This window comes from Hippopotamus amphibius, chromosome 5 (genome assembly GCF_030028045.1).
Source record: "Hippopotamus amphibius kiboko isolate mHipAmp2 chromosome 5, mHipAmp2.hap2, whole genome shotgun sequence".
Taxonomy (NCBI): Eukaryota; Metazoa; Chordata; class Mammalia; order Artiodactyla; family Hippopotamidae; genus Hippopotamus; species Hippopotamus amphibius.
Window position 1 is genome coordinate 8,403,937 of NC_080190.1, and position 13,583 is coordinate 8,417,519.

The window sequence follows — 13,583 nt, forward strand, 5'->3', positions numbered from 1 at the left end:
AAAAGACACATGCACTCCAATGTTCATTGCAGCACTATTTACAATAGCCAGGACATGGAAGCAATCTAAATGTCCATCAACAGATGAATGGATGAAAAAGATGTGGTACATATATATAATAGAATATTACTCAGCTGTAAAAACCAATGAAACTGAGACATTTGTAGAGACATGGATGGACCTAGGGACTGTTATACAGAGTGAAGTGAGTCAGAAAGGAAAAAGAAATATCGTATATTAACACATATATGCGGACTATAGAAAAATGGTACAAATCAACCCATTTGCAAGGGAGAAAGAGAGACACAGATGTAGAGAACAAACATATGGACACCAAGTGGGGAAAGTGGGGAGGGTTGGGGGGGAATGAATTGGGAGATTGGAATACCAAACTGTACACTCTAATTATATGCAGTTTATTGTATGTTAACTGTATCTCAATAAAAGTTCTTAAAAAAAAAAAAACCCAGCACTCACAAACCCACTACATACCTTAGGAGCTGGAGCATTGCCAGTACTGTTGAAACTATTTATGTGCTCTTTCCTGATCTCACCTATTTGCTTCCTCCCAGAAGTGAGGGAGGGGTTTATTATTCCATTGCCTTTTAAAAACAGTCTTACCATGTATCACACATGCAAAAAAGTATCTTTCTTCTTGAGCTTTATAAAAATGATTTTGTACTTTATGTAGTTTTTGAAACTTGTTTTCCTCTCAACAGTATGCTTCAAAGGATGGTTCATGTCGACCGTAATTGTTGTTCATTAATTTGTACTGCCATTTAACCTTGGGAATATGCCTTATGGTGGTTGGATTGACTTCCTTTCCATTTTTTATTATTTTATTTTATTATACTTTTTTGGCCTTAAAAGTAATGCTGCTATTAACATCCTTGTGTATGTCTCTTGGAGCACATGTAGAAGGGGATCTCCACGGTTGGTACTTGGAGTAGAATGGCTGAGTTGGAAGGTATGTAAATATTGATTTTAATGGAATAATGACAGAGTGGTTGTCCAAACAGCCTCTCTTTCTCCAGTAGTGTTTTAGAGTTCTCGTTGCTGCATGTCCTCACCAACCGTTGGCAGTGCCATTCTCCTAAATTTTCAATATAAAGAGTGTCTTTTCAATATAAAGCATTATCTGTTGCTGTAGTCCTAATTTGCACTTCCTTAATCATTAATAGGGTTGAACTTCTTTTCCCATATTTACTTGCCATTTGTGTTAACTTTACTGTAAAATACCTGTCATGTTTCTCCATGTTTGTATTGTTTTTTTCCTTTGTCTCATTGATTTATAGAATTTTAAAAATATATATTCTGAATATTAATCTTTTTGTTAATTAAGTGTGCTCAAAATATATTCTCCCAGCTTAGGTTTCTGTTACTGGTTTCTTTATGGTATCTTTTGAAAAGTGAAAGTTTTTATTTTTAATGTAGTTCAATTTATTTGTCTTTTATGATTAGACTGTGTCTTATATATAAATTTCTTTCATACCTAATTGTTATAAAGTTATTCTCTCCTATGTTCTTTAATTTTTTTAAGTTTTACTTCTCACATTTAAGTAGTTAAGCCATTTGGTTATTGTTTTTGGAAAAGATGGGAAATATAGGGTCCAAATTCAGCTTCTTTTTATATTAATATCCAGTTGCCTTGAGACAAATTTTGTAGTAGTTTATTTATTTCCCGTTGATATGTGAGACATCTCTATCATGTTTATATATGGGCATGGGTCTGTTTCTGGACTCTCAATTTTGTTCCATTTATAATTTGTCTATTTGTCCATCAATATATCACAGTGTCTTAATTACTAAAGCTTTAAAATAAGTCCTAGTATCTTATAGGGCAATTCCCCACCATCCCCCGTTTCTACTTCTTATAAAGTGTCTTGATTATTTTCTTCCATATAAACTTTTATATCAGTTTGTTATGTCTCTTTAATATGCTGTTGGGATTTTTGGTGACAATTGACATATTTTTCTTTCCATGAGCATGGTATAGATCTCCACTTATTTATGTCTTTTAAAATATCTTTCACTAAAGTTTTCTCCATAAATGTCCTGCATGTCTTTCGTTCATTTTATTTCTAAGTACCTGATTTTTGGTTGCTGGTGTATAGAACTGTGATTAATTTTTGTATAGTAGCCTTATGTGCAGTCATCATGCTGAACTCTCTTATTAAGTCTTATAATTTTCCTAGTTTCTTTTGAGTTTTCTTTGTAGATGGTTAAATTCTTTGGGATCCAAATTTGTTGCCTTTTGTTTCTGCTGCTTCTTTCCCATGGAGAATGTTTTCGTGGGTGTTCAGTGATTTTTAAAAATTGTGAGCACCTATGTGATTGAACTTAGTGAAACCTCTGAGAACCTAAATTGAAGACTCTTTTCTTTAGAGGGGATTCATGTGTGCTTCTTTTGGGAGCCAGGTGGATGTTACTGTTCTGAAGTCATTTCGGCCCCCTTTGAGGATCTGGGAAAAGTCCCTACCTTTTGTTGTCCCCAGGCTCAGTGTTTTGATCCCAGCACTGTTCTATGCATTTTTACGCAGGGCAACGCTGTCCTTTTTCTTTGCTCACTGTTCATGTTTTTTTTAGTTCACAGATCTCTTTTTTTTCCTTGGAGATTTCCTTTACTTGCTTGCAAGCCCACTGGTGTTTTAAAACATTCATTTGTTTTAATGTAACCAGGATCTAGTTGTACTGAAGTAGAAGGCTCTGTAAGCATTTAGTCTACTGTTTCACTGATGGTGGACATTCTTGGGTTTTGTTTCAAACAAATTAAATCAGGTAGTAAAATACCTAAATGTGTTCCAGTTTTTAACTTTGTAGCCCACCTGCTCTGTTTTCCTGATCTGAAGGAAAGCTGGATTGGTGGGAAGTGTGGTAATCTCATACAAGGATAGGATTTTGGAGGGGGTGCAATTGTTTTTATTTTTGCTTTTAAGTGAGAGAGGTGGCTAGAGCCCAGAGGAGAGTCTGCATAGCCTCTCAGCCTTTCTGCAGTCAGGAAGTCTTTGACACAAACACTTCTTTACTTGGGCTGCATTGCTTTGAGTTGAAATCTCCAGTCACAGAGAATTAAATGTCAAGGTGGTTTTGTGATGTGGAAAATCTCTCTGAGGGAAATTGGAAAAAAGGCACAGAGTGCTGTGAATTTCAAGCCTTCCCCAAGGATTAGGAGACCAGGAAACACGGGCATTAGAGCTCTGATTTTTGAAGCTGGCTCTCTACTAACAATGGATGTGTCTGTCACAAAAGAATAAAACATGCAGCTTTTATTCACTAACCTGTGCCCCACCCCCCCATTCTTCTGGGCCACACACCCTTTCTCTGCCTTCCTACAACTTCCTGCACTCGCCTCATCACAGCACTTAATCTTATTCTCTTGAAATTTCTAGTTTACCTCCCCATCGCCCTCATTAACCTGTAAACATCTCAAGTAAATGGAGCATGTATAATTTATCTTTGTATTCTCAGAGGCTGGTATTTGTGATGTAGTAGCTGCAGGGTTAGGAACAGGACTTAACACATTCCACGTTGCCTTCTTCTTTTCATGCAGATAGAACCTTCAGACACAGTTCAGTCCCACCCCAGCGTGACTGATAGGCAAATATGTCTTCTGCCCCCCTGGATTATCAACCTTCTTAAATTTAATTAAAAAGTAATTAATTCTTTATTTCTTTATAGCTGTGACAGATTGTTATTATTACCAGGGCACAAGGGGTTAAGCTTGGATATCTGTCACTCTCCCGGAAAGTGTCTGAAGGGAGCATCTAAATTATGTTTACAGTCCCACCGGTAATCCTAGATGTTGGTATAGCATTTGACAATATGTTAATTATGATGTATTGTTCTTATTAAGAGCTCAGGTTTATGGAGTAGTTATTGTTCCAGGCACTATGCTTAGACTCCACATGTATTACCTCATTCATTCTTTATTCACTGTGCAAAGGTGTAGAGTTGTTCCCTTGCACTTGCTGTCTTACAGCTGGAGCGCAGAGGTCACATGACTCTCATGCTGGTAAGAACTAGGGGTTTAGTTAGGGCTTCTTGACCTCAAAGCCTGAGGCCATAACCAGTATACTATAGCATCTCTCAATTTATATATAACATTCTTGTAAGTATCCTTTATTTTCAGAAAGGTTAGGCAGCTTGTCAAGTTTATGTTGTTGGTAAACGACAAAGCTGGCTTTGAGCCAAAGCTGGATTTCTCTTATTGTACATTTACTAAATGTCACAACAGTAGTTTCAAAATGTGTGTGCATGTAAATTAAACAATGCCTCAGAAGCTAATAAAAGCTAATTTATAAAAGTACTGAAAGAAAAGAAATGTCAACCTGGAATTCCCAGAAAAAGTATCATTCAGAAATGAAGGTGAGGATTTATTAAACCATTTCTCTAATGTTAAAACAAAACAAAAGGGCCTCCTAGGTGGCACAGTGGTTGAAAACCCACCTGCCAATGCAGGGGACCTGGGTTCGATCCCTGCTCCAGGAAGATCCTACATGCTGCAGAGCAACTAAGCCTGTGCGCCACAACTATTGAGCCTGCACTCTAGAGTCCATGAGCCACAACTATTGAGCCCATGTGCTGCAACTGTTAAAGCCCGTGCGCCTAAAGCCGGTGCTCTGCAACAAGAGAAGCCACGGCAGGGGAGCCCGTGCATCACAATGAAGAGTAGCGCCCGCTCCTCGCAACTAGAAAAAGCCCGTGTGCAGCAATGAAGACCCAATGCAACCAATAAATAAATAAATAAATTTTAAAAAAAGAAATGAAGATGAAATGAAGCTTATTCAGACAGTGAAAACTGAAAAAATTTATTGCCAACATATCTGCTTTAAAAGAAATATCGAAGGGAGTTTTTCAAGCAGAAAGAAAATTTTCCCAGATGGAAATATGAAAATGCAAAAATAAATGAAAAATGCCAGAAAAGTTAAATGAGTAGGTTTGTAATTATTAACCATGCAGAACAATAGTAGTAATGTCTTAGAAAAGTTAAACTGTTTATAGAATTAAAAATAAATTCCAAAATCATGCAAAAGATAGAAGGATAAATAGACTCAAAGTATTGTGAGGTTCTAGCATTGTTATGGAAGTGGTAGAAATTCAAATTTGAATAAGACTAGTAATTCAAGGATATGTAATCTTTAGGGTAATTATGAAAAGAATAGTGTGAATGTATAACTAGTAAGTTAATAAAGAGAAAATAGAATAATAAGAATGATCATAAAATAAAAATTTAAATGGAGGAAAAAAGAAAATGAAATAGATGGGTCAAATAGAAAACAAATAGTAAGATGGTAAATATAAATCCAAATATAATATTAATTACATTACATTTAAATGAACTATATTATCCAATAGAAGAATAATATTATCATATTATACCTAAGAAAAAACCTAGAAATGAACTATATGCTATTTACGAGAGAGAGTTTAAGTTTTAGCAGTCGGAGATTAAAAGTAAAAGGATGGGAGGAAATATATAAATCTTAACCAAAACAAAGCAAGGTTAGCTATCCTACTATGGGACAAAATTGACTTTAAGGAAAGGGTCATTGGTAGAAATAAACAGGGATGTTTCATCATCATGAAAGAGTCAGCCTACCAACAATATATCACAGCCTCAAATCTGTATGTACTCAACAACATAGCGTCATAATATAGAGAGTAAATGTTGAGAGAACTAGGAGAAACAGATAAATTCACAATCATATTGGCCTTCTTTTTACATACCTTTTTCTATAACTGATAGAATAAGCAGATGAAAAATCTTTACGTATGCAGAAGATCTGAACAACACAGTTAATACATTTGTTCATATTATATGTGTGGCACCTTGCATACGACAATCACAGAACTGTGGTTAGTTTAAGTGCACGTGGAAGACTCATCACAGATGACTATAGGCTGAGCAATAAATGAAGTCTCAACACATGCCAAAGGATCGACATGATTCAGAGTATGTCCTCTGTCCGCAGTGGAATTAAACTAGAAATCAGTAGTAAGTAGGTAACTGCAAAATCCCTAGTACCTGGAAATTTAAAGTTATACTCCTAAATAATTCATGATTAAACCAGAAATCACAACTGGAATTTATATTTTGAACTGAATCATAATGAAGGTATGACAGGTTACAATTATGGTGCATAGCTAAAGCAGTGCTGAAAGCAGCTTTATAACCTTAAGTGCACGTATTAGAAATGAGGAAAGACTGAAGATCAGTGACCTCAATAAACCACACAAATAGAACAGCAAGTCAAACCTAAAGAAACACCAAGAAAAAAAATGAAGATAAGAGTAGAAATTAATAAAATATTGCTTTGAGCCTTAAGAAATTGCTAGTATTCAATCATTTTGATCTATAAAAATGGTAGTTTCATACGGTTCCTGTGGTTCCTAATAGGAAACAAATAGAGTAAAAAAGGCCAAAAGTTGATTTTTTTTGAAAAGATGAGTGAAATGAATTGAATTCATGGCTGATCAGGGGAAGAGGAAAAAAATCAACTGCCAGTGCCAAAACTGGAAAAGGGAGCATTGTTACAAATCTTACAGACACTAAAAAGACAGTAAAATGATACTAAGAACAAATTTGTGCCAATAATATTGAAAATAGCTGAAATGCAACAATTCTTCAAAAAACACAAGTTGCTAAAACTGACAGAAGAAATAGAATATCAGTGGTCCAATATCTACTAAAAATGTCAATTCATTATTAAATATTGTCCCACAAAGAAAACTCCCAGTTTCAGAGTGTTTGAGTTCTTCCAAACAATTGAGAAAGAAAAAGCACTTAAAAAAATCCAGAAAATGGAAAAAGGGAAGTATTTCCCACCTATGAGTTTGGCGTAACTTTGATATCAAAATCTGATGAGGACATTACAGAAAGCAAAATTATGAAAAAATATCTTTCTTGAGCATAGATACAAAAAACCCTAAGCAATGTATTGCCAAATTGAATCCAGCAAGATATACATCACCACCAAGTGCGATTTATTCAGGAATATAAGGGTGGTTTAGCCACAGTTGCAACCAATCACTATAATTCACCATCTAAACAGAACTAAAGAGAAAAATAAGATGATCACTCTGATAGATGCAGGAAAGGCATTTGAGAAAATTCTATAGCCATTTGTGTATGAAGGAAAAAGTATCCCCTTAAACTAGGAATAAAGAGGAACGTTCTTAATCTGAAGAAAAAGTACCTACCAAAGCCCATGGTAGCGTATAGCCAAGCCTCTTTCAGTGAGGGGCCCTGCGGCTCACACTGTATAATCTGCTTGGAGCTCCTGCTGTGACCCCAAAGCTTGTATGTATTGACTCATTTTGAGATTTAAAAGTTTTTTATAATGTGAAAAAAAAATAGTCCAAACAACAGGAATTGTATGTTCTCCTGTTATAACATTAGGAAGTGGTCTGATAGAAGCTGAAAGACTCTATTCAGTATTTTCTCAACACAAACATGATATGGAGCTGTAGCAACTATCTTACAACCCAGAGAAAAGAAGTATGAAATGAATATATCTTAACATAGTCTTAGACCTCTGAGACAAGTATGATAAATGAACGAATGTCTACTTAGAACTCGGAGACAATGAGTATGAAAAATGAATGTCCACTGATGTTGACTTTGGAGCAGTAAACCAGCTGAATAAATGCTAGCAGCTGCAAACATAACAGATTCTGTTGTTATGTAAAAAAAAATGAGTTCATACTTGGTTACAATAAAAACAAACAAACTCATAAACAAAGGGAAAAAATCCCTACTGAAAATGTGGTGAAACACTCAATGGTGAAATACTTAAACCTTTCCTTTAATCTCAGGATTGAGACAGAGATGTCTATTATTACCACTTCTTTCAGAATTGAACTGGAGATTCTAGCCAGTATAATAAATAAGGCAAGGAAAAAAAAAAAAAAGAAATCAGAGACCTAACCATTGGAAATAAAGACACAGAACTATCATTGTTTTCAGATGACATAGCAGGTCCTTAACAACATCCAAAGGAATCCCAAAGTCTTAGAATTAATTAATTAATTAGTAAAGTGACTGGATATATAGTCAACATACAAAAAGTATTTATACTTCTACATGCAAGCAACAAACAAGGAGAAAATAAAATTTAAAATATTTATAAAATAATCAACACCAACTATCTAGGAATAAATTTAACAAAAGCTAAATAAAATAAGACCTAAATAGGGGGATATACCATGTTTATGGATTGGAAAATTTAATATTGAAAATGTTAATTCCTTTAAAACTGACTTATATATTCAATGCCATCTCAGTTAAAATCCAAAAGGCTGGGACTTCCCTAGTGGTTCAGTGGATAAGACTCCACGCTCCCAATGAAGGGGGCCCGGTTTCACTCCCTGGTCAGGGAACTAGGTCCCTCATGCATGACGCAACGAAGAGTTCACATGCCACAGCTAAGGAGCCTGCCAGCCACAACAAAGACCCAGTGCAACCTAATTAATTAATTAATTAATTAATTGATTTTTAATAATCCAAAAGGCTTTGTTTTGGAAATTGACAAGCAGATTCTAAAATTTATATAGGAACGCAAAGGGCCAAGAACAGTCAAGGAAACTGTGAAAAGCAATACTGACAGAACTTGGTGATGGACTCACTATTGGGGAGGGAGGGAGAGTGGGATGCCAAGGAGGACTCTGGGATTTTGCTGCCCTGGGTGAATGGCAGTACTTTTCCTGAGGCAGGGTCTCCCAGATTGGGGTACAGAGTGGACAAAATGAATCAGTTTGTTGGGGCAGGTTCAATCCGAGATGTTGCTGAGACGTTACGTGGAGAGGTCAGATAGGCAGAAGGACATGACGTAGGGTCTGCAGTTCAAAAGAGAGGGCTGAACCACATCATTAACTACCCTTCAAACATGTGTTGAATTTGTTCATATTTTTCTTTAAGTTTGAGAAGGTGTTACCTGGTTTTCATTTCCTTTTCTCTCTCTACGCTTTCCTATGGAGAACTTGCCGGAATCTTTTTTCCCACCCCCCTCTTATTGTTCGTGTGCTTCTTTTGACTGAGAGGCTGCCTAAACTTATCACCTCCACCTGTGCAGGGTACACCCCTCTCCTCTACCACCGCTACCTCTGCTCACTGCCTTGCTGGGTCACTGTGGGGCGTGATCAGCAGGAAAACAGATGGCAAAGGAGCTGCAAATGCAAGTCTTTTGGAAATGCTTTGAATGTGGGAAACAGGTTGCTATTTTGGGTGAGGATAATTTTCCAGTGCAAAGGACATGAGCTGCTGCTGAGGTGCCTTTCAAAAGTCGTGCTTAATGCCTCTCAATCCACAGGCATGGGCTCAAGTCCGTAACCTCCCAGGATGGCGCGGGTTGTTTAATAGATCCTGGCTCCCAGCACATATCACACAAAGCTGGTGGACAGGCGAGAGAAGGGAGAAGGTTCAGCAGAGGGTTGGCTTCCAGACATGTATAAAACCACCTAAGAATATTTTTTTGCAACTAGTCAGACAAACCAGAATGAATAGAACCAGCTGCTCTTCCTAAGCAAACTTTACTAGACAGTATTGATGTGGACTAGAAACTGAGAACCTTCTTGGGATCTATCTGGATCATGAGTCCGAGGAGATTTCACAGCAGGAAAATAAGGATTCCGAATGCTTCAGCCGGTGGAATGTTCTAAAAGATTAGTACGTTGGTGCTTACTTCCAGTATTTTAAAGGTTTAAAAGGAAGATGCGCAGGAAGACTTTTCTGTACTGCTTAACAATTAATGTTATAAAAAACTGAGGCAGAGGGGAAAAATGTGTTTTCCACAGGGAAGTCATTTTTTTTTTTTTTGCCTATCAAATTGACCTCCACCCCGGGAAGTCAAATGTTGGCTCTTTTGCCCCCACTAATTTCTGTGCAGTAGGATGTGATGACAGGGGTCTGGCCTGCAGCCCAGACATCACTGAATTATTGCTGGGGTTCGGGTGGGGGTGGGGGAATTGTCTGCTGTGATAGCCCAAAACCTACTGTCTCTTAGAGACTCAGGCTGCTGTTTTTGTGGTTGGTGGGCTCTACTTTGTTATATTCCCAAATCAGTTTTCCAAATGAAGTTTCTAGGCCGACATGCCACTTTTACTGAGATTTCTTTCCTACGTGGAGCTCTGTCACTGTGCGTGATGTAAATGTTCAGTATACACAAATATGTAAGTGTGTATCTTTGTGTGCGTGACCAACATTCAGTGCTTATTGGAGTCCAGGCATTGTCCTAAGTGTTTAAAGGGTATGAAACAGAAACCATTTAATGCTTACATGAATATTTTAAGCTCGGTGCTTTTATGATTCCCATTTTGCGGATGAACACATTGTAGCATCGATGGGTCAGTTAGCTGGCCAAGGCCACAAGGAGGGTGAGCAGTGGGGCCAGGGTGCGACCCAGTGCTGTCCACCTGGGACTTTATTGCTGCACCTCTGCATTGAGGAGGGAAACAGTTCTAAGTGTGTAGTCTCAATGATGTTTTATTTTTTCTTAGGAGTGACTGGGTGACCTCCTATAAAGTCATGGTGAGCAATGACAGCCATACGTGGGTCACTGTTAAGAATGAATCTGCAGACATGGTGAGTCTCTTCTTCCTTCTAACCATGCCCTTGGTGTCTGGCTGGGCGGGGCTCTGCAGAGACAGGCAGCATAGGCCCAGCCAGTGTTTGCACCTAGATGCTGGCTGATTCTGTGTCAGCCCAAACCAACCATCCAGTCTGATGGATAATGGCCCCCTTTCCGTGTCCTGAAGCTCAGAACCAAGCGGCCCACATTTAGGGCTCATGTCAAATTCAGAGCTGTTTGGATGCCGTCTCTTCCACAAGTCACAGCTCAGCCCTGGAAGATAAGCGGTACATGCGGTACATTGGGGGCCCTGCAGCTCTTCAGTTATAATAGTTCCTGAACTTTCTTTAGTGACCCTGGTGCTTCAGCTCCACGCTTCCCTCGGGTTAGCCAGTTCTGATCCTGTCACCCTCTTCCTCAGGTTCTCAAGTGCAAGTTCCAAATATGGTGTCCAGTGCCTCCGTTTCAAGCTTCTTTCTCATACTTACCCACCCCTGCCCCGCCCCACCCCACCCCACCCCGCACACACTCCTCTGTGTTCCCGTAATAGTGAGACAGTCGCACTTGTCCTGAATCCCATTTCTGCGCTTCTCCAGCCATTGCTTCCTTTTCTCTAGAATCCTTCCCATACCTACACATCTAAAGTCGTTTTCCTTCGAGGCCAATTCAAATGGCACCTCATCCCCGAAGCTTTGCCTGGTCCTTTTCCGAAATCCCAAAGCTCTGTGGCTTTTTGCCATGGCACTAATAGATTTCACCTACAGTATCTAAATATAAACCTTCTCCTACTTCCTGCCCACCCCTTCACTAGATGGGGGCTTCCTGAGGGCAGGGTCCAGGCCTGATCCATTTCTCCTTCCCCCTGAATGCCCAGCTCACATTAGGTGTTGCTCGATGAGATCTTGTGGAGTGAGTGAATTACTGACCCTTTCATGCCTTGATAATCAAGCTCTAAAGGAGTCTCCTCCCTTGTGTGTAAATAGATATTTGAAGGAAACAGTGAAAAGGAGATCCCTGTCCTCAACGAGCTGCCCGTCCCCATGGTGGCACGCTATATCCGCATAAACCCGAGGTCCTGGTTTGATAATGGCAGCATCTGCATGAGGATGGAGATCCTCGGCTGCCCATTGCCAGGTGAGTCTGCCCGCTGCCAAGCGAGTTTGCCCTCCATGCTTCCTGCAGGGCAGGGGTGCTGATGGAGCATGTGCTTAGCCAGCAAGGTGAATAAAAATAAGCCGCACAGTCTTTTCCACTTGTAAGAAAATACCACATCTATTGCAGAATATTTAGAAGATATAGGTAAACAAAAAGAAAATAAATAAAAATCTCCCACAATCCCACTCAGAAACAGCACGAACATTTGGGGTATTAAGGCTACATGCCAGCTGTAGGCATGTAGGTTTTGCCTACTGGGATTTTAAGATGATGTGTATTTCAAGGTTGAAAATTCACACAATGCTACTGCTCAGAAGTAGGCAAAAAAATTTACATAAACCATTTTTGGTAACATGTTTAATTGCCCTTGAGTGTTCCTGCTACACTGGGTAGAGGAGGTGGTAGAAGTTAATTTTAAACTTGACCGTGTACATAGCCTTTTTCTGTTTAAGTAGTGAAGTCTCTTTCTGTTTAAGTAGCTTTACTTGAATTACTGTGTCTTTGGGTAAATGCTTGTTCCTTTAGGTTGTGTTCCCCTTGCCCTGTTTTTACATGATGGAGTTGGGTGTGACCCCAGGGTGGCAGGAAAAGAGGGGCTTGAATTCACAGGCACTGTTGGCACAGGGATCCTTGCTGGTGTCTGCTGTGGACAGGCTGATCTGGCCTGGCTTGTGGCTTTGTGGGCTGTTCAGAACTTATGGGTTTGTGCCCACATGGAGCCTCATGTGAGCTCTTCATCCTGACCAGACATCTTCAGGACAGGAAGCTGGCCTCCAGAACATTCCTAAGGCCCTTCATTAGAGCCTCTAGGAATTTCCACCTTCCTGTCCACCCACAGTCAGGCCATAGGGGACAAGGAGCACAGCTTCAGGTTATCTCTCCTATGCTTTCTCCTCCAGGGAAGCCTCAGCTTTCTTCTCTAGTGTGAGATTCAGGCCTTGCTACCTCTGGATTCCCCCTGCCAGAGGGAAGGGTACCACCAGCTCTGATGCTCTCAGGTGCCGCTGTATCTGTCATGCTATTTTTATAGCCATCCCACCCCCCCACCATGAACTTACACTTACTAGTTTTCAGAGCATATTTCATGTCATTTATTGCTTTTCCATCAGTCTCACAGTATCCATGATCTTGCTTTGCCAAGTATGAATTTATAGAACATACACTCTGTATCAGTGAGAAAGATGGGTCTACCTACCTATCTGGGTCTACCTACCTACCTACCTACTTATCCTCACACCAGACAGATTCTTTGTTATATATTTGTACTTATTAGATTGCAGACTTTTTTCATGTCATTAAAACTATTAGAGACCACCTGTCTTGTGGATGCTTTTATCCTAGTCTGTGGACATTATCCCATGTTTTCAAACTGCCTCATAGTTGGAAGTTCAATTGTTTCCAATGTTTTGATTCTAAAGAATCCCACAGTGAACATCTTCATTTCTGTGTCATTGTGCATATCCAAAATTATTTTGTACAATATGGGATTATTGCTTAAATTAGATTATGGTAGGTGGGATTGCTGGTGGAAAGGAAGTGCGTGTTTTCAAGGCTGACCCAGAGAGAAAGTTGACGGCTTCCCAATTTGGGATGCAGGCCTCCCTTTGTGGCTGGTTCATCCCGGGATGACAGTCGCAGGGCCCGCCTGCTGCCGCCCAGGGCCTGCTGGGCTTTCCTGAGCTCACTGCATCCGCAGATGCAGACGTAGGCAGGGGTCTGTGAGGCCCTCTTTGTGCCAGGTTACTCAGCACAAGCCTCGATCTGCTTGCTTTGAAGTGCAGGGTCACGGTTTCTCTCTGAGGGCAGGAATCCATCTGTTGTTGGTAAAGGGCAAAGGACAGCCTGTGAGAGTCTCATGAAATA

At 39.5% G+C, this 13,583-nt stretch overlaps 1 protein-coding gene across 1 annotated transcript in view; it reads left to right on the forward strand.

Moving 5' to 3' along the window:
• The window catches only part of CPXM2 (carboxypeptidase X, M14 family member 2), a 125,994-nt gene that overhangs the window by 71,987 nt on the left and 40,424 nt on the right, over positions 1-13,583 (forward strand). The window contains exons 5-6 of the mRNA XM_057737399.1: positions 10,495-10,579; positions 11,549-11,699. Of these exons, the coding sequence (XP_057593382.1) occupies positions 10,495-10,579; positions 11,549-11,699 (236 nt within the window). The remainder of the gene's footprint in view (positions 1-10,494; positions 10,580-11,548; positions 11,700-13,583) is intronic.